The sequence below is a fragment of the Crinia signifera genome, chromosome 9 (genome assembly GCF_055691185.1).
Source record: "Crinia signifera chromosome 9, ASM5569118v1, whole genome shotgun sequence".
NCBI lineage: Eukaryota > Metazoa > Chordata > Amphibia > Anura > Myobatrachidae > Crinia > Crinia signifera.
Window position 1 is genome coordinate 27,951,335 of NC_139225.1, and position 24,192 is coordinate 27,975,526.

General features: G+C 44.8%; 3 protein-coding genes across 3 annotated transcripts; all 3 read left to right on the top strand.

The window, feature by feature from the left end:
• Positions 1 to 5,559: 5,559 nt before the first annotated feature.
• LOC146036539 (beta-1,4-galactosyltransferase galt-1-like) lies at positions 5,560 to 10,338 on the top strand. The gene is made up of 2 exons (XM_083160517.1): positions 5,560 to 5,822; positions 8,886 to 10,338. Exon 2 carries the CDS (start codon positions 8,903 to 8,905, stop codon positions 10,211 to 10,213), a length of 1,311 nt encoding a protein of 436 aa, XP_083016643.1. The 5' UTR covers positions 5,560 to 5,822; positions 8,886 to 8,902; the 3' UTR covers positions 10,214 to 10,338.
• Positions 10,339 to 11,667: 1,329 nt separating this feature from the next.
• LOC146036824 (beta-1,4-galactosyltransferase galt-1-like) lies at positions 11,668 to 17,009 on the top strand. Its single transcript, XM_083160693.1, has 2 exons — positions 11,668 to 11,772; positions 14,739 to 17,009. The coding sequence occupies exons 1-2, from the start codon at positions 11,668 to 11,670 to the stop codon at positions 15,858 to 15,860; spliced, it is 1,227 nt and encodes a 408-aa protein (XP_083016819.1). The 3' UTR covers positions 15,861 to 17,009.
• On the top strand, positions 16,559 to 19,965 carry LOC146036825 (beta-1,4-galactosyltransferase galt-1-like). Its single transcript, XM_083160694.1, has 2 exons — positions 16,559 to 16,612; positions 17,806 to 19,965. The coding sequence occupies exons 1-2, from the start codon at positions 16,559 to 16,561 to the stop codon at positions 18,925 to 18,927; spliced, it is 1,176 nt and encodes a 391-aa protein (XP_083016820.1). The 3' UTR covers positions 18,928 to 19,965.
• The last annotated feature ends 4,227 nt before the right edge of the window (positions 19,966 to 24,192 follow it).

Here is a 24,192-nt window from a genome sequence, read left to right on the forward strand (position 1 = left end):
GTTTCCATAGCAGACATTACTAATAAAGATTGTAGGATTCCCCACTTTTCATAATAGGGATATCAATCCTCATCATATTTCTTTGAACATAATTGTAATATGGAGTGCATCCGCCTTTCAACTTCTTTGTTTGCTTTTGTGTCCATGTATTCAAGTTGGTTAGGATAGCACCCGCCACCCCCGCTATTAAAGACAATATTTTAGCGCCTCTCTTTACCCGTTACACTATAGGGTATCAATATAGTGCTGACGCCATAAACCCCTTCTTTTTGTGGTAATTACAACTTCCCCTGAAACGAGGATTACAAAATGTGAATTAAAATTGTTGCAGCAACTTTTTACAAAAACTGCTCCAAAAGCCATTTTTATACATTCCAGTGATCCTAAAATAATGCATAAAGGGTGTAAAAAAAAAACCCATTTGTTCCTGTATTGATTACTCTAGCCTACTCTCATCTGTCAGTCTCCATTAACCCTTTGAGTGCCCACATCTCTTTGAGAGATGTGCAGAATTCCCGCTAAAAATGCCAGCATCGCTCACATTTGTTATATAAATTCAAATAAACATAAAAAATATTATATTTCCTACTGTGTGTAAGGTAACATCACTGGTCATTATGATGAATAAATCTGTATACTGGGCAATTTTCACACCAATTTTGACAAGATCACTTGCCACTCAAGGGGTTAATGGGAAAGAAAAACATTTTTTAAACACCCGACCTCTGTCAGCCCTGCCCCTGATGACATGAAACCTCTCTACCTGAGGACAGTCAGCCTGTCTCCTGTCTAATCTCCTGAGCGTCGGAGTCGGGATACAGCCCAATATTTCCCTTGCATTTATCTTCAAGTACAGTGCCCTGAACTGAATTTGGACTGCGTCTTTGTGTCTGGTAGCTGAAATACCAGCAACTGGCAAGGTAACCGAATGACTGTAGAGCAGGGTTTCCCAATCTTGGTCCTCAAGGTACACTAAAGGTGCGTACACACGGAGCAATATGATCGCTGACAATAGACCAGAGATGTTCGCTGATGAATATGACACACTGCCGGGAGAAGAGGCAGGGAAGTCGCTGGTCAGAGGAGCATGCTCCTCCGACCAGCGACCATTCAGGGGCTTAAAACGGGAGCGCGCACCCAGCGATTTATCGCTGGTGCACATTCCAATCGCTGGCAATATGGTCGCTCAGCAACCATATTGCCGGCGATTTATGCGTATAAAGCTTTAGAGTCCAGGTTTACCGATAGCACGGGTGACCAAATTTGTACTTCAGTTATTTTAATTTAACCATCTGTGCTTAAACACTAGATATCACTAAAACCTGGAATGTTAGTGCAACTTGAAGACTGAGATTGGGGAAGACTGCTGCAGAGTGATGCATGTGATTTCTGTCATGTCTGTTGATGGTAGTTTGTTTATTGGGTGCTGTGTGCTAGAACCACCGACTGTGACTGGTCCTAGGGGTTATAGTATGTTAGATCTACAATGTCTAGGTATACAGTCGTATGGTTGACTACTAATGGTCGACAGTGAAAAGGTCGACAGGGTCCAAAGCTTGACAGTCAAAAAGTTGACAGGGTGAAAAGATCGACAGGGTCAAATGGTTGACATTGAAAAGGTTGGCAGGGTCAAAAGGTCAACAAGGAAAAAGGCAACTTTTTTGTTGGTGTCTATGTCGACATATGACCTAGAATTATATGGGGACATACACAGGACAGGTGAGGGAATGGGGGACAAATAGGCTGCGAATGGGAGGAAGGGTGCATAGATGGCAAGTGGGAAGCAGAGGGGGCATAGACAGAGGGTGGGGGGGAGGAAGGGGCATAGACAGAGGGTGGGGGGGAGGAAGGGGCATAGACAGAGGGTGGGGGGGAGGAAGGGGCATAGACAGAGGGTGTGGGGGGGAGGAAGGGGCATAAACAGAGGGTGGGGGGGAGGAAGGGGCATAGACAGAGGGTGGGGGGGAGGAAGGGGCATAGACAGAGGGTGAGGGGAAGGAGGCATAGACAGACAGAGAATCATATGGGGGCATAGATGGATACAGGGGGTGGATTGGAATAGAAAATCAGCCTAGGAAGCATGAAGATACACTTAAGGCCCCCATACATTAGGCCGACTTGTCCTAGGAACAAGTCGGACCCAATTCTTCTGCGAGCCGCCCGGCAGCTCCCCGGGAGGTTCACATACAATTTGCCCAGGGAGCTGCCGGGCAGTGAGGAGCAGTGTGGTGGGGGGTACCGGCGGTGGTAGTGGGTGAGCAGCGGTGGTAGTGGGGGCTGGCAGCAGTGTCTCTGGGTGCCGCGGGGGATGCCGGTGACAGTGGGGCGGGCGGCGATGATAATCAGCGTGCTGTGTACATAGAACATGATACGCACCCACAGATCACCAGCATATACACACACATACTGTAGATGAGTTCTCAGGCAGATACTGATGGGCTCTTATCCTTCCGTGCAGCAGGTCCCACATGATCACCAGGGTGGAAGGTGGGCGCTTGTTCTGAGTGAGCCATAATGAAGAAATCTCTCCCTGGCTGGGACCCTTGGGTACAGCGATCGCCAGACCTGATCTCTTCGGGCGCACCCGGCCGCCCCCCGCCATCTCCGTTCCCCTCGGCGCTCCATTCCCGTCCTCTCCCCTGCTGCCCTCCTGTACTCTGCTCCCCTCCGGCCTCCGCAAACAATGCTGGCCGCACAATCCCTGACAGCCCTGGACAGATGGCATGCACGCTGCCTCCGGACTGCGGAACGCAGATTGCGGAAGTGCACCAGGGGGGAGATGTGCACCGGACAGTGCGGACCGCATAATACCTGGACACGCAAACTTCCGGCCAAGCGCGTACCGCTGCAGGGGACGCGCTTGCCCGCTCTTTGTGGTATCAGTAAGCAGCCACATCACAATGACGGGGGAGTGATCTCGGGAGCCGCAGCTCGGTGACAGGGGAGCCGCATGCGGCTCGCGAGCCGCGGGTCGGCCACCCCTGCTATAGGGTATCAATATAGTGCCGACTCCATAAACCACTTCTTTTTGTGGTAATTACAACTTCCCCTGAAACGATAATTACAAAATGTGAATTAAAATTGTTGCAGCAATTTTTTAGAAAAACTGCTCCAAAAGCCAGTATTTTCCCTGCACAGAAACAAAATAACTCACCTAAAGCTAACTCTAACTGACAGCAATTTGCTGTAGCTGTAGCTTAAAAGTAAAGACAATGAATTATGATCATAGTAAATAGTGTTCATTTTAGCACCCTGCATCTTTTAGAACCTGTGTAATTCCTCTTCCCTGTTTGGGGTGTGGCTGTCTTCTGTGGTACTTCTAGCACATGTCTAGTCTGCATATCAGTGCAGAAATACAGCCCACACTGTGCTAGAAGCACCACAGCAGACAGGGCAGAAGAACTGCACAGGTTTGGAAGATGCAGGGTACTAGAATGAACACTAGTAGATTGAGTGTATTAATTACCCCCACAACTCCTCTGTGTTTCCAATATGTGTGCTTGAAAGGTCGACACAAGCATTAGGTCGATAATGGGAAGGTCAACAGTCAAAATGTCAACATGAGTTTTTCACTTTTTTTTTTTTTAGCTGGCATATGCCAACAGGCGGTATTTCATACCCTACCATCCACTACGGCGTGGTGGGAGCATAAAATGTGTGCTGAGGGCAGTGAGCCGTGCGAGGGGACGCGGTACTCTTAGACGGTGTCCATTTTGACATTCAGGACAAAAAAAAAGTGAAAAACTCATGTTGACCTTTTGACTGTCGACCTAATGCTCGTGTCGACCTTCCAACCCTGTCGACCTTAGCTATGTCGACCTATTTCAGGTGTCGACCTTCCAACCTTGTTGACTGGTTATACTCATACCAAAAGGACTGCCTATAATCACCATGCTCTGAATACCTGGACTCTCCGGGCATTTATCCGGGACTTGATCTAAAACCCATACAGCCATCTCATAAGGAGACCCTAATTACTTCTCCATCTCCAGTTGGTAACTATCATGTGCTGGTGCAGTGAATTGTATTAGATTGCTTATCTTGTGGGGGTGCCGGACGCCAGGGCCGGCGCTACCCACTCAGCAGCTCCTGCAAAGCAGGGAGGCGCCATGCTGAAAAGGCGCTGTCTCCCTGCCTGCTCTGCTAAAGCTGCCTCAGCCCTCACTGTCACTACCACCTGCATGCCGCCCGCAGCGCCTGTCTGACAGCGGACGGCAGTATGGAGAGACTGAGAAGCTCCCTTCACCGCGCACACACTGTCCTCCTCCTGCGACCTGCCCCCTCTTCCTCACAGACACTTGCGCTGAGGCATGTAGCGCTGTCTGTGAATGCCTGGATGACATGTCGGGGGAAATTTACTAAAGGAAATTTGTAAAAAATAGGTGTATTTGTATCCAGAAATACACTTATTTTTGACATTTACTATCCCGAAAATACAGCAATTCATATTCGTATTGATAGTACATCAATATGATTATAAATACGAATTGCCGTATACATGTACTGTACATGTCCCCGAGATCCTCCATACAGTAGGATTGCATGTTGCATACACTCCCACAATCGGGCTGCAGCTTGTTGCAATGGCAATGTGAAAGGGCGCAAAATGTATGGTTTGCAGGAGGGCGCAGGACACCCTAGCACCGACCCTGCCGGACGCGTTCCCGACAGTCGGGATCCCGACAGTCATTTACCCGAGGTCGGGGGTTGGGACAGTCGGGATCCCGACTGTCAAAACGCCGACAGCCGGGTGCCCTAACGGCCACCCGCTATTTTCCCTCGTGGGGGTCCACGACCCCCCTAGAGGGAGAATAGAATAGGTGCCCGCAAGGGGCATTTTTGCGCTCGCCATGCTGTCTGAGTACGGGCAGTCGGGATCCCGACATCGGGCTAATGACTGTCGGGATCCCGACTGTCGGAGCCCCATACCACACCCTCTTGTGGAGCTGACCCATTAGTGTGGGGGATATAACAAATCTCCAATATTCATGAATTGTTTTTAACACCATATAATTGTTTATTTTATGATTGTGATAATTCTCATTCATTATGTGTTTATTTTTAACAAGTGGTAGTGTACATTCTTCAATTGAAATCATAGCGCTGTACTTCTTTTTTTTTTTTTTTTTGTATTAAGCTGAGATACTGTAAATGCAAGGGTTATAAAGAGAGATAAACATCCAGCCAATCACCTCCTAACTAACTTTTTTCAAACACAGCCTGTAACATTGCAGTTAGCAGGTGATTGGCTGGGTGTTTATCTCTCTTTATCACCCTTGCATTTATCTCTTGTTAAGGCTTAATACATCTGCCCCAGTAACCCTTGCCCATCTGGAGAACCCACTAGTTATTCTTAGAGGTTGTTAGGGCAGCCGCGTGTCCAGATGGCAGCCATTCGTTCATTTAATTATACAGAGGAAGTTATAAAGTACAAACAGAATCATTGAATCCTGGTGCAGAGGAGGAAGATCTAGGTCTCTCCTGTGTCACATGCAAACCGTGCATACAGCAATCATCTGTTCAGCCCCGACAGTTACAAGCGAGGAGGGGACATGAAGAGCCTGCCTACTTTTATATGTCTTATCCCCCCTAGTTGCCATTTTGTTAAAGGGGTTGATGCCAGCGTCACTTTTATGGTCTATAAATGACAGTTAGGGATGTGGTCGTTGGAGTCAGAGAGTGGAGGAGAGTAAGCTCTGACCAGTGCTGAGTGACAGGAGCTGTGTGAGGCACCAGAGCGAGCAAGGCACTGTTAATGTGGCTGCCTCGAAGGCAGAGAGCGGGCTGTGTCCAGACAGATGCACGGCTGACTGAGGACTGAGGTAATGGAGAAGGAGGAGGGAGTGGCTGCGCTGATGAGGTGCTGCAAGTAACCAAACATCGCCATCCTTTAAGTGTACAGAGCAGCGCTTCAGGGAACGGAGGAGACCCAAGGCTGAGGGGTAGATGAAGTATGAAGCAGTGATAAGGGAGGAGAAGTGACCCATGGCATCTACCACTGTCAGAGGGGCAGCTTTGTAGGGGCCAGAGCACTCCAGTGTTAGTAGCTAGGGCAGTGATGGCTAACCTTGACACTCCAGCTGTTGTTGAACTACGCATCCCAGCATGCCCTACTACAGTTTTACTATTTGACCATGCTAAAACTGATGCTGGGATGCGTAGTTCAACAACAGCTGGAGTGTCAAGGTTAGCCATTACTGAGCTAGGGGCTGGTTAGAGGGTGCCGGGGAGGTGTGCAGTCAGTGTTATGCACACACAGACATACACAGCACGGAGCACTGGGAAAGCCCAAATAATCTAAACCACTAGCAGATGTCACATAAATAACTGCAGGAGTGAGAAGAGTCCAGTACTATGAGCTGCAACAGCCATCCACAATATAGAGAACTTTGCACGTGTCTGCATTTGTCAGGAGAGACCGGGGTCAATTTACTAAAGCTTCTAAAAATAGATGGCATTGCCCATAGCAACCAATCAGATTCTGTCTATCGTTTTTCCAGGATGCCATAGAGAAATTATAGAATCTGGTAATTGCTACGGGCAACTTTTCTGTGCAGAGTTACAACTCCTGCAACTAATATCCCCAGCTAAATTTGCTATCCCCTGCATCCTTATTGGATGCCGAGTCACATGCTTCACTAAGGTTCACACAGCCTTGGATGTTTAACCCACTACATGCCTATTGCAGTCATTCCGCTATTCATTTGTGGTCCAACAAAGATGCCCTCCTTGATTTTCGCTTCACTGAGCCTTGGGAACTTTTGCCTAAATGCTTGGCCACAGCATTGATCTACAATTTAGTTCATCGCTAAGGATCTTCAAACTTGAACTAATAAACAATTTTAAACATCATATTCCTGTTCAGCGCATTAAAGTCAGTAAGAGTTGGTTGCTTTTACGTAGGATCCTTTTTGGCTGTTGCCTAGTGTTATTAATTATGTTGTCCAATCATGACTATGGTTGTGCAGTCATATGGTATATTATACCTTCCAAATTTAGTTAGTGCTGGGTCAGGACATGCTGCCCAAACGCGAGTCCATGATGAAAAACAGGTGTGCCGCACCAGAAGTGACACTGTGGGAGGGACATCAGGACCAATCTCCAATTAGCGGGATTGTCCTGCTGTAATCAGGAAAGTTGGGAGGTATGGTATATGAGCCTTGGTAGGCTGTAGCAATAGCCGTTTTGCCTCCCCATTTATATCTGATGCCCCGCCATGTGTTGTCAGGTCGCCGCATTGGGTGCAAATTTTGTTCAATTAATTACTGGTTTTATTTTTTTGGGTGCTTTTGTCCTCGTGGACTTGATTGGTCACAAAAGAAAACCACCACATCCACATACAAACAGTGGCCAAATTAACATAAGACACCTGACAAACAAATACAATGTTGAAAATGATGCCCCACCCCCTGGCACGGAGCCTCCACATCGCATATCATGCATTGTATGTGCTCATTTTGCATACATGCGATCCCATTTACCACCCGATGTATCATAATTGCAGTAGTGGCAATTTCTGGATCAGACGCACATTGGCCTGCGGATCAGTTCAGAATCATAAATGAGGGATGATTCAACACTTTTCAAATGATTTATCGGCCAGATGCATCTAGATCGTGTAGAAAATGTTCATCTCACATAAGGGTATGGCCACCTTAATTGTAATTTATAGAAATGTAGAATACGTTGACTTTTTGTAAAACTGTTTTGAGTATTTTATAGTCCTTGGAAATAGTGGACATGGAATGGCCTAATTTTGGCAATGAGGACCTATTGAAGCTTCTTGATGTACTTTAGATGGAAATCTTCATTTCTAGGTGAATATTTAATCATCAATGCTTGCCCCAGTGAAGCTAACCATCTATACCAGGAAGGTCCAACTTTGGCCATCCCAGCATGCCTTGCAATAGTTTTAGCATTCCCTAATAGCAAAAATGTGGCAAGGCATAATGGGACTTGTAGTTTGACAACAGCTGGAGGGCCGAGGTTGGACATGCCCGCTCTATACTTTATTTCATACAGCGTGAACACATGTGCTCTAAGATTCCGCAGCCAGATAACCTACTACAGGTTGAGTATCCGGTATCCGGACATCCCTTATCCGAATTATTCCAAAAACCGTGGTTTTTGGAATCATTCGAATTTTTTTTTTTTTTTTAACCCCCCCTAACCCTCTTTTCATACTTACCAAGTCCCCGGGCGTCCACAGCAGGCCTCCGGCATCTTCTCCAGGGTCTCCAGCGGTCCCAGGAATGCATTGCGCGAGTGTGTGCGCGCGCCGGTGACGTCACCGGTGCGCGCGCGCACTCGCGCAATGCATTCCTGGGACCGCTGGAGACCCGGAGAAGATGCCGGAGGCCTGCTGTGGACGCCCAGGGACTGCGTGGATGCCGAGGGACCACCGGACACCATCAGGGGACAGGTAAGTATGCTTTAAAAAGAAATATTCCAAAAACCGCAAAATTCCCCTATCCGGAATGCTCGTGGTCCCGAGCATTTCGGATAGGGGATACTCAACCTGTAGTATATATTTGGGTTGTGGGAGGAAACTGAAGTACAAAAACACTCCACACAGATAAGGTCGGAATTGATCCTACTTACATTCTAGTGAAGTAGACAGGACTGGGAGAATAATTGCTTCATGTTCTGAAGCAGGGATGGCCAAACCAGTTTTCAAGATCTACAAACACTACAGATATAAATACAAACGGTCACATTTTTTTAAACATGCTGCATTGATTCCTAACCGACACCTTCTACAGATACCACAGGTGGCCTTGAAAACATGTACTGTTGAAAGATATCTAGGACCGGTTTGGCCACCCCTGTTCTAAATCTTTATCACTTCGCTTTCTCATGATCTTATCATTTATTTCTTCTTCTAGTTGTTCCATTTACGGATATGATGACCAGCATCACAAGGAAGAACCTAATATATTTGTCTGTCTTACTGACTGTTGCCTTTATTCTGGGATTTTTGTTTATTGACCCTTTAAACACTCAGTTGGATCCCTGGAAACCTCCGTGTACCTGCTGTGAGCATAGACTAACCACCAATACTATTACCCCACTGCACGACAACCGGACATTTATCATAGCTCCCTATTTGGACAATCGAATACACAATAAACGCTCAGTCCGTATCCTCAGCATTATCCACCACACAGAGGTGAAGGAGCTGTACTGCTGGTTTTGTTGTACCGTAAACAAATCTGTGGAGGTTTCCCAGGCTCAGATAGACATACACACTGATCGCTTCGGCTTTTCCTACCACACAACTGACCTGGTCTGCATAGAACCACCAGGCTGTTATGCCGAGTACCTATCTGTCCATACATCTCCTATGGGGAACATGATGCAGTTACCCCTGTTCCAAATACAAAATCAGGAAGTGAAACCGTTCTCTACCAACTTCACAGTCTGCATTTCCACCATGTTTGGGAATTACAGTAACGTCTTACAGTTCATACAGGCAGTGGAAATGTACCAGATACTGGGGGCACAACGGGTCATGATCTACCTTAATAACTGCAGCACCCAGGTGGAGAAAGTCATTCAGTACTACATTGCAGAAGGTGTTGTGGAGGTGATACCTTGGCCAATTCATCGGTACCTGAGGCCAGCTAGATCTTGGCGCTATTCTGTACATGCTATGGATATTGGGTATTACGGTCAAGTGGCAGCACTCAATGACTGCATCTATCGGAACATGTACAGGAGTAAGTTTGTGCTGCTTAATGACCTTGACGAAATAATTCTGCCAATGAAACATCAGACTTTGGACGATCTGATGGAAAGTCTCCAGCAACAGAATCCAGGAGTTGGGGTTTTCCGCATTGAAAATCACATTTTCCCTCAAACCGTCAGCGTTGAAGGAAACTTCTCCAACATCTCATCTTGGAAGACTTTGCCTGGATTCAATATACTGCAGTACATTCTCCGTGAACCAGATAGGCCGGGCTATTTCAACGCCCGTAAAATGATTGTGGATCCTAGGAAGGTGATTCAGACATCAGTACACTCTGTTCTAAAATCTATTGGGGGTTCCAAAGATGTCTCCCTGGAGACAGCCCTGGTGTACCACTGCAGAACACCTCTTCAAAAGAAGATATTAAAGTCCTCTTTAATAGAAGATAAAACTATTTGGAGATATAATGTGTCATTAATTAGAAATGTTAACAAGGTCCTGAGCCAAATAAACTTACACTCATAATAACCCAAAGCAATGGTCATTAAGGTCGGATTACTCTTCTCTGATAGGTTTGGCCTTTTTATTTTAATCACTGTTAAATGATGATAAAAAACACAGATTTCAGATAGTAAAATCTCATCATAAATGCAAAAAGAGTTCAGAGTGCACTACAATGTTTACTATTGTGTTGATGACATTGTCAGAATGTAGATATTTAGGGTAAGGCTGTGGTTTTAGGGGACGTTACACTAATTCTGTGGTGGGCGCTAAGGTTCAGCATTAAAGGGAGGGTAAGGTTTAGGATTAAATATTATTACTGTATATACTCGAGTATAAGTGGACCCGAATATAAGATGAGGCACCTAATTTTACAACAAAAAACTGATAAAACCTATTGACACAAGTGGGACCCTCACTCGAGTATAAGACGAGGGGGGCTTTTTCAGCATAAAAAAATGTTCTGAAAAAGTAGGCTTATACTCGAGTATATATGGTAGTAAAGAATTATTTTCGGAATGCTGGAGGTTCTCCTGTCTGTGACAGAGTGACAGTCACATGTCTCCTGGGAACCGGATGCCAATTCGGTCATAGGGAGTAAATCACTGCTGGGCCATCAGGGATGATTGTTGGAATTCCGACACCTCATCACTTTTTACATACATTGTTAATACAAACATTCTAATTGTCAACATATCAAGTATTTACAGATATATGAGGGTAGAAGAGAGAAAGAGTGTCCTTTTGTGGGTGCACCATAAAGAAAGGGTAAGTATGTAAAAAATAACTTTTATTATAATTCCTTTAAAAGGCTGCGAAAAATTGTTAAAAAACACATAACATTCATGGGTAGGGTAACACACTTCTTTAAAACCAAGGTGGCAGGCAGGTATGGCTGTATGTTTTTGACTTTTATTTATTGAGACGTGTGGGAATTGGCCAGTGTGTATGTGCCCCAGTGGGTGCAGTGGATCTGTGATCTCAGTCTGCTAACCAAATATCTGGGGTGCCTCAAGGAGCTCAACTATCAATTCCTTCTAGTGGCTCCACATAGGTTATAGCCTCAGTGTACCATGACACATACAGAATCTCAAGTGCTGTATATAGAGGACAGACACATATATCAAGCAGCAGGGTCACCAGGGTCAAATAGTGGGGTGTCTCCTCTGTCAGAATAGCAGAGAGACCTCGACCCCACGACCAATGGTGGTGTGGCACAATGCTCAGTCAGCTGTTGATATAGATTCTGGGGTGAAAAGTGTCCCTGTCCGTGGACTGAGGGGATCACAGTCACCACTGATGGCTCTCTGGTGTGTCTAAGAACAGAATCACAGGTGCTGTATATGTCACCTGATAAATATACCTAAAGAGCTGGGACGCCAGATGTCTGGTGATGGGGTGTCACCTCTATCTAAATGGTAGAGAGACCTCAACCCCAAAACCCGGTGACACGGCGGATCGATAAGCCAGCTAGAGGTATGGATTCTGGGGTGGAGTGTGACCCTGTCCGTGGATCAGGGGAAACACAGCCACCACTACTGGCTCATAGACAGAGAGTATTGGAGAGCGTGGGATATCCCAGGGTAGGGTAAATCCACTAGGTACAGGTCTGAGTTGGAGCCCTTATAAGGGCTTCCAAGGCAACACAATGTGGTACATCAATCAAAATGCATAAGTAAAGAAAATAACAAACAGCACAACTGCCTGCGCACCGCTAGCCGGCACGCGCTTCGCAGTTAAGCTTCTTCAGGGCCAACCTGCCTGTGGATTGTATGGGTTTAAATACCCCATGTAAAGATTAATGGACCAATCACGGTTTTCGCCGTTTTTCGCGCCTCCAGCGCACATGATTACTTCCAGCCAATCATGTTAAAGTCAGGGCTCGTCCCTAGTGTGTATAGTCATCGGCTCCGCCCTGTGCCGTCATGAATACAATGGCCAATGGTGGCAGTAGCCGCATATCGAGCCCCCGGCATGTTTATCCTTCTCCGCCAATCACAGGCGGGTCGGGGCGTGTACTAGGTGTGTGTACACACCCACATCTACAGAACGCGTCATCAAACCCCTGACGTTGCCACACTGTTGTTGCGGTTGTCATGGTGATGCGGCGCGTCACCAGGTATCAGTGAGGCCCCGGTGTTAGTGCTGGCGAATCACTTAGTTGGGTGGTCACATGACCTCTTCTGAAGGGTTGTTATGGTTACGCATGTTTTTGTGTACACAAACAGACATACGTGCACACTGTAGGTGTAGTTATGAGGGGATCCAGAGATCAGAGTCACCTTTTGGAAATGCATAGGTGGGTGAGTATCGCATATCAGTTGACAAGGTTGTGTGTGTGTGTCATCTACATACATTGTTGCCAAAACAAAATCTTTATTATTGCCAAGACCGACACTGGAATGTCTGGAGAATTCTCTAGGGAGGTTCGGGTGACTAGCCTCATTCGGTCTGCCATCACTACCGAGTGACATGAGTGCCATATATGTCCAATGTTGTCATTGGGTTACCTCCATATACATGTAAGACGTTGGGAATGGGCATCTCAGTTCCCATGGTAACGTAATGCTCATCCGGAATGTCAGCTCTAAAGTTTAAACAGACAAAGTTCTCGTATTGCACAAGATAGGGGATAAAAGACAGAAAAGGAGAAGAATCCAGGCTGGCAGTTGTATATCTTGCTGATATTGTACTAAAGGGCCGGTCAAGCCTGAAATAGATGCCAGGTTGAGTCTGATGTCTCTGATGCATCTATATGCACGATTGGACAATAAAAGTACAAAGAGTGGTGATAGAGTATTCATACTTTGTGAAGAAAATGATTAATCTATTCCTACGTATAAGAGTAGATGAAGTGTGTAGTGCGATTGATCGCATGGTGATGGGGTGAGAGATCAAAAAGATGTAAATGGAACATGTATGTGTGTGATGAGAATTAACCAATTCACCTCACGTCTGAAAGATAAGGATATATATTAAGAGAAGAAAAAAATGTAGTAAGACATAGATACTCTAATGAAGTGAGCGTCACTGCAAACAGGCAATCATACAATAAAACGTGAAAAACTTGAGAAAGAAAAGAAGAACTTCAAAAGAGTACAATAGTCTGCTGAGGTCCAAATGGTGTGGACAACTATGTGGAGAGATGGGTGTCCAAGTATGGAAACCAAGTTGAGTATACAAAATAAAATTATAGGATTAAGTGATTAAGAGTATATAAAAATTATAGGATTAAGTGATCACCGGAGGATGAGTATGTAAAATAGGTACTTGTTTCCTAGCACGGCCACAAATCTTGGCCATCGGGGGTAATTATAGTGGCCTGCGACGCGACCGACGCGATGCCCCCGATTTTTCCATTGAAATGCATTGAAAACAGTGAAAAATCGGGTCGGTCGTGTTGTGTGCGCCTAAAAATGCTTAAATGGTCCACCCGCGATGGCCGCGATTTCCCCATAGGGAACAATGTTAAATGCCTCAATTTACCCGCGATGACCCCGATTTCCCATAGGAAACAATGTTAAATGGGTCAATTTACCCAAATCATCATAGGGAAGAATGGTAAATGGGCCAGAAAGCCCAAAAAACCCCCCTGACCAGTGAAATGTCCCCCCAAAAGTAGTTCACGCCACCCCGCGATGAACGTGAACCCGAAGCGTGGTGAGCGCAGCGAGTCCGCGAGGGGTGGCGGTACGCGTCCTCCGACCTTTTCATACCCCCACTATCCACTAGGGCGTGGAGTGAGAATAGAATAGTGTGGCGAGCGCAGCGAGCCACCGAGCCCGAAGCGTGGCGAGCGCAGCGAGCCCCGCGAGGGGACGCGGATACCTTCACAGGTAAACGCGTCCCTTCGCGGGCTTCAAAGGTATCCGCGTCCCCTCGCGGGGCTCGCTGCGCTCGCCATGCTTCGGGCTCGGTGGCTCGCTGCGCTCGCCACACTATTCTATTCTTACTCCACGCCCTAGTGGATAGTAGGGGTATGAAAAGGTCGGAGGACGCGTACCGCCGCCCCTCGCGGGCTCGCTGCGCTCGCCACGCTTCGGGTTCACGTTGATCACGTAGTGGCGTAAACTACTTTTGGGGGACATTTCAATGTTCAGGGGTGTTTTTGGCCCATTTACCATTGTTCCTATGATAATTTGAGTAAATTGAGCCATTTCACATTGTTTCCTATGGGAAATCGTGGTCATCGCGGGTAAATTGAGGCATTTAACATTGTTCTCTATGGGGAAATCGCGGGCATCGCGTCTGGCCCATCGCACCCAATTTTTTTGCGCATGCAATGCCCGCGATGGCCCCGATTTTACCCCCGATGACCGCGATTATGATCGTTGTGGCCGTGCTAGGAAACAAGTACCGTAAAATACAATATAATGGTATGGATACAGTCCTGGATTCTGTAAGGTATAACCCCTAAAATGAATCTATATATATAAAATTGTGTGGTGCATGGCTCAGATGGCTCGGTGGCTTCCCTCCTCTGGGGATGGTCATGGGAGTCCCTCAGGACATCTCATATCATGTTGAGGGAGTGTAAGTCTCCCTTAAGCGGGATACTGTCAAAGAATCCATAATAATACACAATAAACGCTCAGTTCGTATCCTCAGCATTATCCACCACACAGAGGTGAAGGAGCTGTACTGCTGGTTTTGTTGTACCGTAAACAAATCTGTGGAGGTTTCCCAGGCTCAGATAGACATACACACTGATCGCTTCGGCTTTTCCTACCACACAACTGACCTGGTCTGCATAGAACCACCAGGCTGTTATGCCGAGTACCTATCTGTCCATACATCTCCTATGGGGAACATGATGCAGTTACCCCTGTTCCAAATACAAAATCAGGAAGTGAAACCGTTCTCTGCCAACTTCACAGTCTGCATTTCCACCATGTTTGGGAATTACAGTAATGTCTTACAGTTCATACAGGCAGTGGAAATGTACCAGATACTGGGGGCACAACGGGTCATGATCTACCTTAATAACTGCAGCACCCAGGTGGAAAAAGTCATTCAGTACTACATTGCAGAAGGTGTTGTGGAGGTGATACCTTGGCCAATTCATCGGTACCTGAGGCCGGCTAGATCTTGGCGCTATTCTGTACATGCTATGGATATTGGGTATTACGGTCAAGTGGCAGCACTCAATGACTGCATCTATCGGAACATGTACAGGAGTAAGTTTGTGCTGCTTAATGACCTTGACGAAATAATTCTGCCAATGAAACATCAGACTTTGGACGATCTGATGGAAAGTCTCCAGCAACAGAATCCAGGAGTTGGGGTTTTCCGCATTGAAAATCACATTTTCCCTCAAACCGTCAGCGTTGAAGGAAACTTCTCCAACATCTCATCTTGGAAGACTTTGCCTGGATTCAATATACTGCAGTACATTCTCCGTGAACCAGATAGGCCGGGCTATTTCAACGCCCGTAAAATGATTGTGGATCCTAGGAAGGTGATTCAGACATCAGTACACTCTGTTCTAAAATCTATTGGGGGTTCCAAAGATGTCTCACTGGAGACAGCCCTGGTGTACCACTGCAGAACACCTCTTCAAAAGAAGATATTAAAGACCTCTTTAATAGAAGATAAAACTATTTGGAGATATAATGTGTCATTAATTAGAAATGTTAACAAGGTCCTGAGCCAAATAAACTTACACTCATAATAACCCAAAGCAATGGTCATTAAGGTCGGATTACTCTTCTCTGATAGGTTTGGCCTTTTTATTTTAATCACTGTTAAATGATGATAAAAAACACAGATTTCAGATAGTAAAATCTCATCATAAATGCAAAAAGAGTTCAGAGTGCACTACAATGTTTACTATTGTGTTGATGACATTGTCAGAATGTAGATATTTAGGGTAAGGCTGTGGTTTTAGGGGACGTTACACTAATTCTGTGGTGGGCGCTAAGGTTCAGCATTAAAGGGAGGGTAAGGTTTAGGAGTAATTATTATTACTGTATATACTCGAGTATAAGTGGACCCGAATATAAGATGAGGCACCTAATTTTACAACAAAAAACTGATAAAACCTATTGACACAAGTGGGACCCTCACTCGAGTATAAGACGAGGGGGGCTTTTTCAGCATAAAAAAATGTTCTGAAAAAGTAGGCTTATACTCGAGTATATATGGTAGTAAAGAATTATTTTCGGAATGCTGGAGGTTCTCCGGTCTGTGACAGAGTGACAGTCACATGTCTCCTGGGAACCGGATGCCAATTCGGTCATAGGGAGTAAATCACTGCTGGGCCATCAGGGATGATTGTTGGAATTCCGACATGGCAACACCTCATCACTTTTTACATACATTGTTAATACCAACATTCTAATTGTCAACATATCAAGTATTTACAGATATATGAGGGTAGAAGAGAGAAAGAGTGTCCTTTTGTGGGTGCACCATAAAGAAAGGGTAAGTATGTAAAAAATAACTTTTATTATAATTCCTTTAAAAGGCTGCGAAAAATTGTTAAAAAACACATAACATTCATGGGTAGGGTAACACACTTCTTTAAAACCAAGGTGGCAGACAGGTATGGCTGTATGTTTTTGACTTTTATTTATTGAGATGTGTGGGGATTGGCCAGTGTGTATGTGCCCCAGTGGGTGCAGTGGATCTGTGATCTCAGTCTGCTATAGTAAACAAAGAAGAGAAAGATGACTCTTTTTTTGGGGCACAACTTATAAATGATCTATTCTGATTTTTCAATTCCACATAAGAAAGCCCTTACTCATAACACTACAAAGGTCACTGCTACATGAGAGAAATATATTACGAGAATTACGTTTTTTTATATTTTTGTATGCATATAGATAAGGGAGTGAGAACACCAAATGAAAAAAAGTAAAAAATCCGTAAAAGGTATCCGAGGGGATGCGGATACCTTCACAAGTAAACGCGTCCCTTCGCGGGCTTCACAGGTATCCGCGTCCCCTCGCGGGGCTCGCTGCGCTCGCCACGCTTCGGGCTCGGTGGCTCGCTGCGCTCGCCACACCATTCTATTCTCACTCCACGCCCTAGTGGATAGTAGGGGTATGAAAAGGTCGGAGGACGCGTACCGCCGCCCCTCGCGGGCTCGCTGCGCTCGCCACGCTTCGGGTTCACGTTGATCACGTGGTGGCGTAAACTACTTTTGGGGGACATTTCAATGTTCAGGGGTGTTTTTGGCCCATTTACCATTGTTCCTATGATAATTTGGGTAAATTGAGCCATTTCACATTGTTTCCTATGGGAAATCGTGGTCATCGCGGGTAAATTGAGGCATTTAACATTGTTCTCTATGGGGAAATCGCGGGCATCGCGTCTGGCCCATCGCACCCGATTTTTTTGCACATGCGATGCCCGCGATGGCCCCGATTTTACCCCTGATGACCGCGATTATGATCGTTGTGGCCGTGCTAGGAAACAAGTACCGTAAAATACAATATAATGGTATGGATACAGTCCTGGATTCTGTAAGGTATAACCCCTAAAATGAATCTATATATATAAAATTGTGTGGTGCATGGCTCAGATGGCTCGGTGGCTTCCCTTCTCTGGGGATGGTCATGGGAGTCCCTCAGGACATCTCATATCATGTTGAGGGAGTGTAAGTCTCCCTTAAGCGGGATACTGTCAAAGAATCCATAATAATACACAATAAACGCTCAGTTCGTATCCTCAGCATTATCCACCACACAGAGGTGAAGGAGCTGTACTGCTGGTTTTGTTGTACCGTAAACAAATCTGTGGAGGTTTCCCAGGCTCAGATAGACATACACACTGATCGCTTCGGCTTTTCCTACCACACAACTGACCTGCTTTGCATAGAACCACCAGGCTGTTATGCCGAGTACCTATCTGTCCATACATCTCCTATGGGGAACATGATGCAGTTACCCCTGTTCCAAATACAAAATCAGGAAGTGAAACCGTTCTCTGCCAACTTCACAGTCTGCATTTCCACCATGTTTGGGAATTACAGTAATGTCTTACAGTTCATACAGGCAGTGGAAATGTACCAGATACTGGGGGCACAACGGGTCATGATCTACCTTAATAACTGCAGCACCCAGGTGGAAAAAGTCATTCAGTACTACATTGCAGAAGGTGTTGTGGAGGTGATACCTTGGCCAATTCATCGGTACCTGAGGCCGGCTAGATCTTGGCGCTATTCTGTACATGCTATGGATATTGGGTATTACGGTCAAGTGGCAGCACTCAATGACTGCATCTATCGGAACATGTACAGGAGTAAGTTTGTGCTGCTTAATGACCTTGACGAAATAATTCTGCCAATGAAACATCAGACTTTGGACGATCTGATGGAAAGTGTCCAGCAACAGAATCCAGGAGTTGGGGTTTTCCGCATTGAAAATCACATTTTCCCTCAAACCGTCAGCGTTGAAGGAAACTTCTCCAACATCTCATCTTGGAAGACTTTGCCTGGATTCAATATACTGCAGTACGTTCTCCGTGAACCAGATAGGCCGGGCTATTTCAACGCCCGTAAAATGATTGTGGATCCTAGGAAGGTGATTCAGACATCAGTACACTCTGTTCTAAAATCTATTGGGGGTTCCAAAGATGTCTCTCTGGAGACAGCCCTGGTGTACCACTGCAGAACACCTCTTCAAAAGAAGATATTAGAGACCTCTTTAATAGAAGATAAAACTATTTGGAGATATAATGTGTCATTAATTAGAAATGTTAACAAGGTCCTGCGCCAAATAGACTTACACTCATAATAACCCAAAGCAATGGTCATTAAGGTCGGATTACTCTTCTCTGATAGGTTTGGCCTTTTTATTTTAATCACTGTTAAATGATGATAAAAAACACAGATTTCAGATAGTAAAATCTCATCATAAATGCAAAAAGAGTTCAGAGTGCACTACAATGTTTACTATTGTGACGATGACATTGTCAGAATGTAGATATTTAGGGTAAGGCTGTGGTTTTAGGGGACGTTACACTAATTCTGTGGTGGGCGGTAAGGTTCAGCATTAAAGGGAGGGTAAGGTTTAGGAGTAATTATTATTACTGTATATACTCGAGTATAAGTGGACCCGAATATAAGCCGAGGCACCTAATTTTACAACAAAAAACTGATAAAACCTATTGACTCAAGTGGGACCCTCACTCAAATATAAGACGAGGGGGGCTTTTTCAGCATAAAAAAATGTTCTGAAAAAGTAGGCTTATACTCGAGTATATATGGTAGTAAAGAATTATTTTCGGAATGCTGGAGGTTCTCCGGTCTGTGACAGAGTGACAGTCACATGTCTCCTGGGAACCGGATGCCAATTCGGTCATAGGGAGTAAATCACTGCTGGGCCATCAGGGATGATTGTTGGAATTCCGACATGGCAACACCTCATCACTTTTTACATACATTGTTAATACCAACATTCTAATTGTCAACATATCAAGTATTTACAGATATATGCATCGTCCAACACGGAATAGAACACAAGTGTTTACAGATATGTGCACCAACACGGAATTGAACACAAGTATATACAGATATGTGCACCAACACGGAACAGAACACAAGTATATCCAGATATGTGCACCAACACGGAATAGAACACAAGTATTTACAGATATGTGCACCAACACGTAACAGAACACAAGTATATAAAGATATGTGCACCAACACAGACTAGAACACAAGTATATACAGATATATGCACCAACACGGAACAGAACACAAGTATATACAGATATGTGCACCAACATGAAATAGAACACAAGTATTTACAGGTATGTGCACCAACACAGACTAGAACACAAGTATATACAGATATGTGCACCAACACGGAATAGAACACAAGTATATACAGATATGTGCACCAACACAGAATAGAACACAAGTATATACAGATATGTGCAACAACACGGAACAGAAGACAAGTATATACAGATATGTGCACCACCAACACGGAATAGAAGACAAGTATTTACAGATATGTGCACCAACACAGACTAGAACACAAGTATATACAGATATGTGCACCAACACGGAAGAGAACACAAGTATTTACTAGAGATGTGACCCGGCCACTTTTCGGGTTTTGGGTTCTGGGTTCTGATTACCTTGAGGTTTTGGGTTCTAATGGGTTTTGGCAAAACATCTCCTAAGTGTTTTGTGTTTGGATTTTTTTTGGGTTTTGGGTTCTGATTTTTTTGTTAAAAAAGCATAAAAACAGCTAAAATCGCAGAATTTGGTGTGTTTTTTTTGCTCCTACGCTATATTGACCTCAATAACATTCATTTACACTCATTTCCAGTGTATTCTGAACACCTCACACCTCACAATATTGTTTTTATTGCCAAAGTTTGCACTGTGGTAGCTGGATAACTATGCTAAGCCACACAAGTGTGCGGCACAAACACGTGGCTCATGTAAGAGTGGCACTGCAGCGGCAGACATGATGGCAGTTTAAAAAAATAGGCCCATAAAGATACCTATCTGGCTTGATCATGCACTGATTACCATGTGCAGCCAAGGAGCGGTGGGCATTTTGTGCAGCACAGAGTTTGTCTGCAAGTGTGTAACTGTTTTGATCACTTTAACATCCAACAAGCCCCCTATCTGGCTTGATTGTGTGATAATGTAATCTGATTTACATTTCATATTTCGATTTACATTTCATATTTTTATTCCTTTTACGGAAGTTTGGTTTCGATTGTACATGCCCTCTGCTTTCACACTGGGCATCGGCCGTGGCAGACGACGTTGTTGGCATTTCATCGTCTATGTCATGACTAGTGGCAGCAGCTTCAGAACTATGAGGAAGTGCATCTTCATCTTTCCTTTGTTTGTTAACCTCCATATTTTGGATCTCCATTATTATTGTGAAGTTATGTCACAGAACAGCGCCACTGGAGTGCAATTATATATGTCAGTAAGTATGCACCAGCAGGCAGTTATACAGATACAGCAGTATTAGGCAGTGAGCCACACACCAGACAGGTACGCCAGTATTAGGCAGAGAGCCCCAGACCAGACAGGTAGATAATGATATACGGCAGTATTTAGGCAGTGAGCCCCAGACCAGAGGGTAGATACGGCAGTATTAGGCAGTGAGCACAGACCAGACAGGTACGGCAGTATTAGGCAGAGAGCCCCAGACCAGACAGGTACGACAGTATTAGGCAGTGAGCCCCAGACCACAAAGGTAGAGATATACGGCAGTATTTATTTATTAGGCAGTGAGCCCCAGACCAGACGGTACATACGGCAGTATAGGCAGTGAGCCCCAGACCACAAAGGTAGAGATATACGGCAGTATTTAATTATTTATTAGGCAGTGAGCCCCAGACCAGACAGGTATGGCAGTATTAGGCAGTGAGCCCCAGACCACACAGGTAGATAATATACGGCAGTATTTATTTATTAGGCAGTGAGCCCCAGACCAGACGGTACATACGGCAGTATAGGCAGTGAGCCCCAGACCACAAAGGTAGAGATATACGGCAGTATTTAATTATTTATTAGCCAGTGAGCCCCAGACCACAAAGGTAGAGATATACGGCAGTATTTAATTATTTATTAGGCAGGCAGTATTTAATTATTTATTAGCCAGTGAGCCCCAGACCACAAAGGTAGAGATATACGGCAGTATTTAATTATTTATTAGGCAGTGAGCCCCAGACCAGACAGGTACGGCAGTATTAGGCAGTGAGCCCCAGACCACACAGGTAGATAATATACGGCAGTATTTATTTATTAGGCAGTGATTCCCAGACCAGACGGTACATACAGCAGTATAGGCAGTGAGCCCCAGACCACAAAGGTAGAGATATACAGCAGTATTTAATTATTTATTAGGCAGGCAGTATTTAATTATTTATTAGCCAGTGAGCCCCAGACCACAAAGGTAGAGATTTACGGCAGTATTTAATTATTTATTAGGCAGTGAACCCCAGACCACAAAGGTAGAGATATACGGCAGTATTTAATTATTTATTAGGCAGTGAGCCCCAGACCAGACAGGTACGGCAGTATTAGGCAGTGAGCCCCAGACCACACAGGTAGATATACGGCAGTATTTAATTATTTATTAGGCAGTGAGCCCCAGACCACAAAGGTAGAGATATACGGCAGTATTTAATTATTTATTAGGCAGTGAGCCCCAGACCACACAGGTAGAGATATACGGCAGTATTTAATTATTTATTAGGCAGTGAGCCCCAGACCACAAAGGTAGAGATATACGGCAGTATTTAATTATTTATTAGGCAGTGAGCCCCAGACCACAAAGGTAGAGATATACGGCAGTATTTAATTATTTATTAGGCAGTGAGCCCCAGACCACACAGGTAGATAATGATAATATGATATACGGCAGTATTTTTATTTTATTAGGCAGTGAGCCCCAGACCAGACGGTAGATACGGCAGTATTAGGCAGTGAGCCCCAGACCACACAGGTAACTAGATAAGATATACGGCAGTATTATTTATTAGGCTGTGAGCCCCAGACCACAGACCACCAGACTGGCAGATTCAGTGCAGGCAGCACCAGTGGATTATATATATATATTTAATATAATTAATTAATCATTAATAAATGGCTCAGCACAGCACCAGAGGTATGCCCCAGCACAGAGGAGACAGTAGTACTACAGGCAGGTACACAGTTAGACTGTTCTCCTAAGCAGAGGAGAACAGAGTACACAGCAGCCCTGAGGGAGACAGCCCCAGCAAATAAAATAATTAATTACAGCACAGCACACCAGAGGTAGACCGCACAGAGGAGACAGTAGTACTACAAGTACACAGTTAAACTACACAGCAGCACTGATAGACAGCACCAGCGATTGCAAAAGCTCAAGGTCAACCTCAAGTTTAAGCCCCAGCAGCAGCACCAACACACCCTCTCCCAAACCACTACTTGACTGGAGTGAAGATGGCGGGCGCAGCAGCCGCTTATAAAGCCTCGCGAAATACGACGCCGGGAGATGACGTTCTAATCACGCGGACGGACCGAGTCAAGCGGGAATCGGGTTCGGAATGATGACGTCCGTGGGGGCTCGGATCTCTGAAATCCGAGCCCGCACATCTCTAGTATTTACAGATATGTGCACCAACACAGACTAGAACACAAGTATATACAGATATGTGCACCAACACGGAATAGAACACAAGTATTTACAGATATGTGCACCAACACGGAATAGAACACAAGTATTTACAGATATGTGCACCAACACGGAATAGAACACAAGTATATACAGATATGTGCACCAACACGGAATAGAACATAAGTATTTACAGATATGGGCACCAACACAGAATAGAACACAAGTATTTACAGATATGTGCACCAACACAGAATAGAACACAAGTATTTACAGATATGTGCACCAACACAGAATAGAACACAAGTATTTACAGATTTGTGCACCGACACGGAATAGAACACAAGTATATACAGATATGTGCACCAACACGGAATAGAACACAAGTATATACAGATATGTGCACCAATATGGAATAGAACACAGGTATATACAGATATGTGCACCAACACGGAATAGAACACAGGTATATACAGATATATGCACCAACCCCGAATAGAACACAAGTATATACAGATATGGGCACCAACACAGAATAGAACACCAGTATATACAGATATGTGCACCAATACGGAATAGAACAAGTATATACAGATATGTGCACCAACACAGAATAGAACACAAGTATTTACAGATAAGTGCACCAACACGGAATAGAACATAAGTATATACAGATATGTGCACCAACACGGAATAGATCACAAGTATATACAGATATGTGCACCAACACGGAATAGAACACAAGTATATACAGATATGTGCACCAACACGGAATAGAACACAAGTATATACAGATATGTGCACCAACACGGAATAGATCAAGTATATACAGATATGTGCACCAACACGGAATAGAACACAAGTATATACAGATATGGGCACCAACACAGAATAGAACACAAGTATATACAGATATGTGCACCA

Coding starts and splice junctions, on each gene's coding strand:
- LOC146036539 (XM_083160517.1), top strand. CDS start 8,903: ATGATGACCAGCATCACAAGGAAGAACCTAATATATTTGTCTGTCTTA.
- LOC146036824 (XM_083160693.1), top strand. CDS start 11,668: ATGGATTCTGGGGTGGAGTGTGACCCTGTCCGTGGATCAGGGGAAACA. Junction 11,773..14,738: donor AGAGCGTGGGATATCCCAGG/GTAGGGTAAATC, acceptor GTCTCCCTTAAG/CGGGATACTGTCAAAGAATC.
- LOC146036825 (XM_083160694.1), top strand. CDS start 16,559: ATGAGGGTAGAAGAGAGAAAGAGTGTCCTTTTGTGGGTGCACCATAAA. Junction 16,613..17,805: donor GGGTGCACCATAAAGAAAGG/GTAAGTATGTAA, acceptor GTCTCCCTTAAG/CGGGATACTGTCAAAGAATC.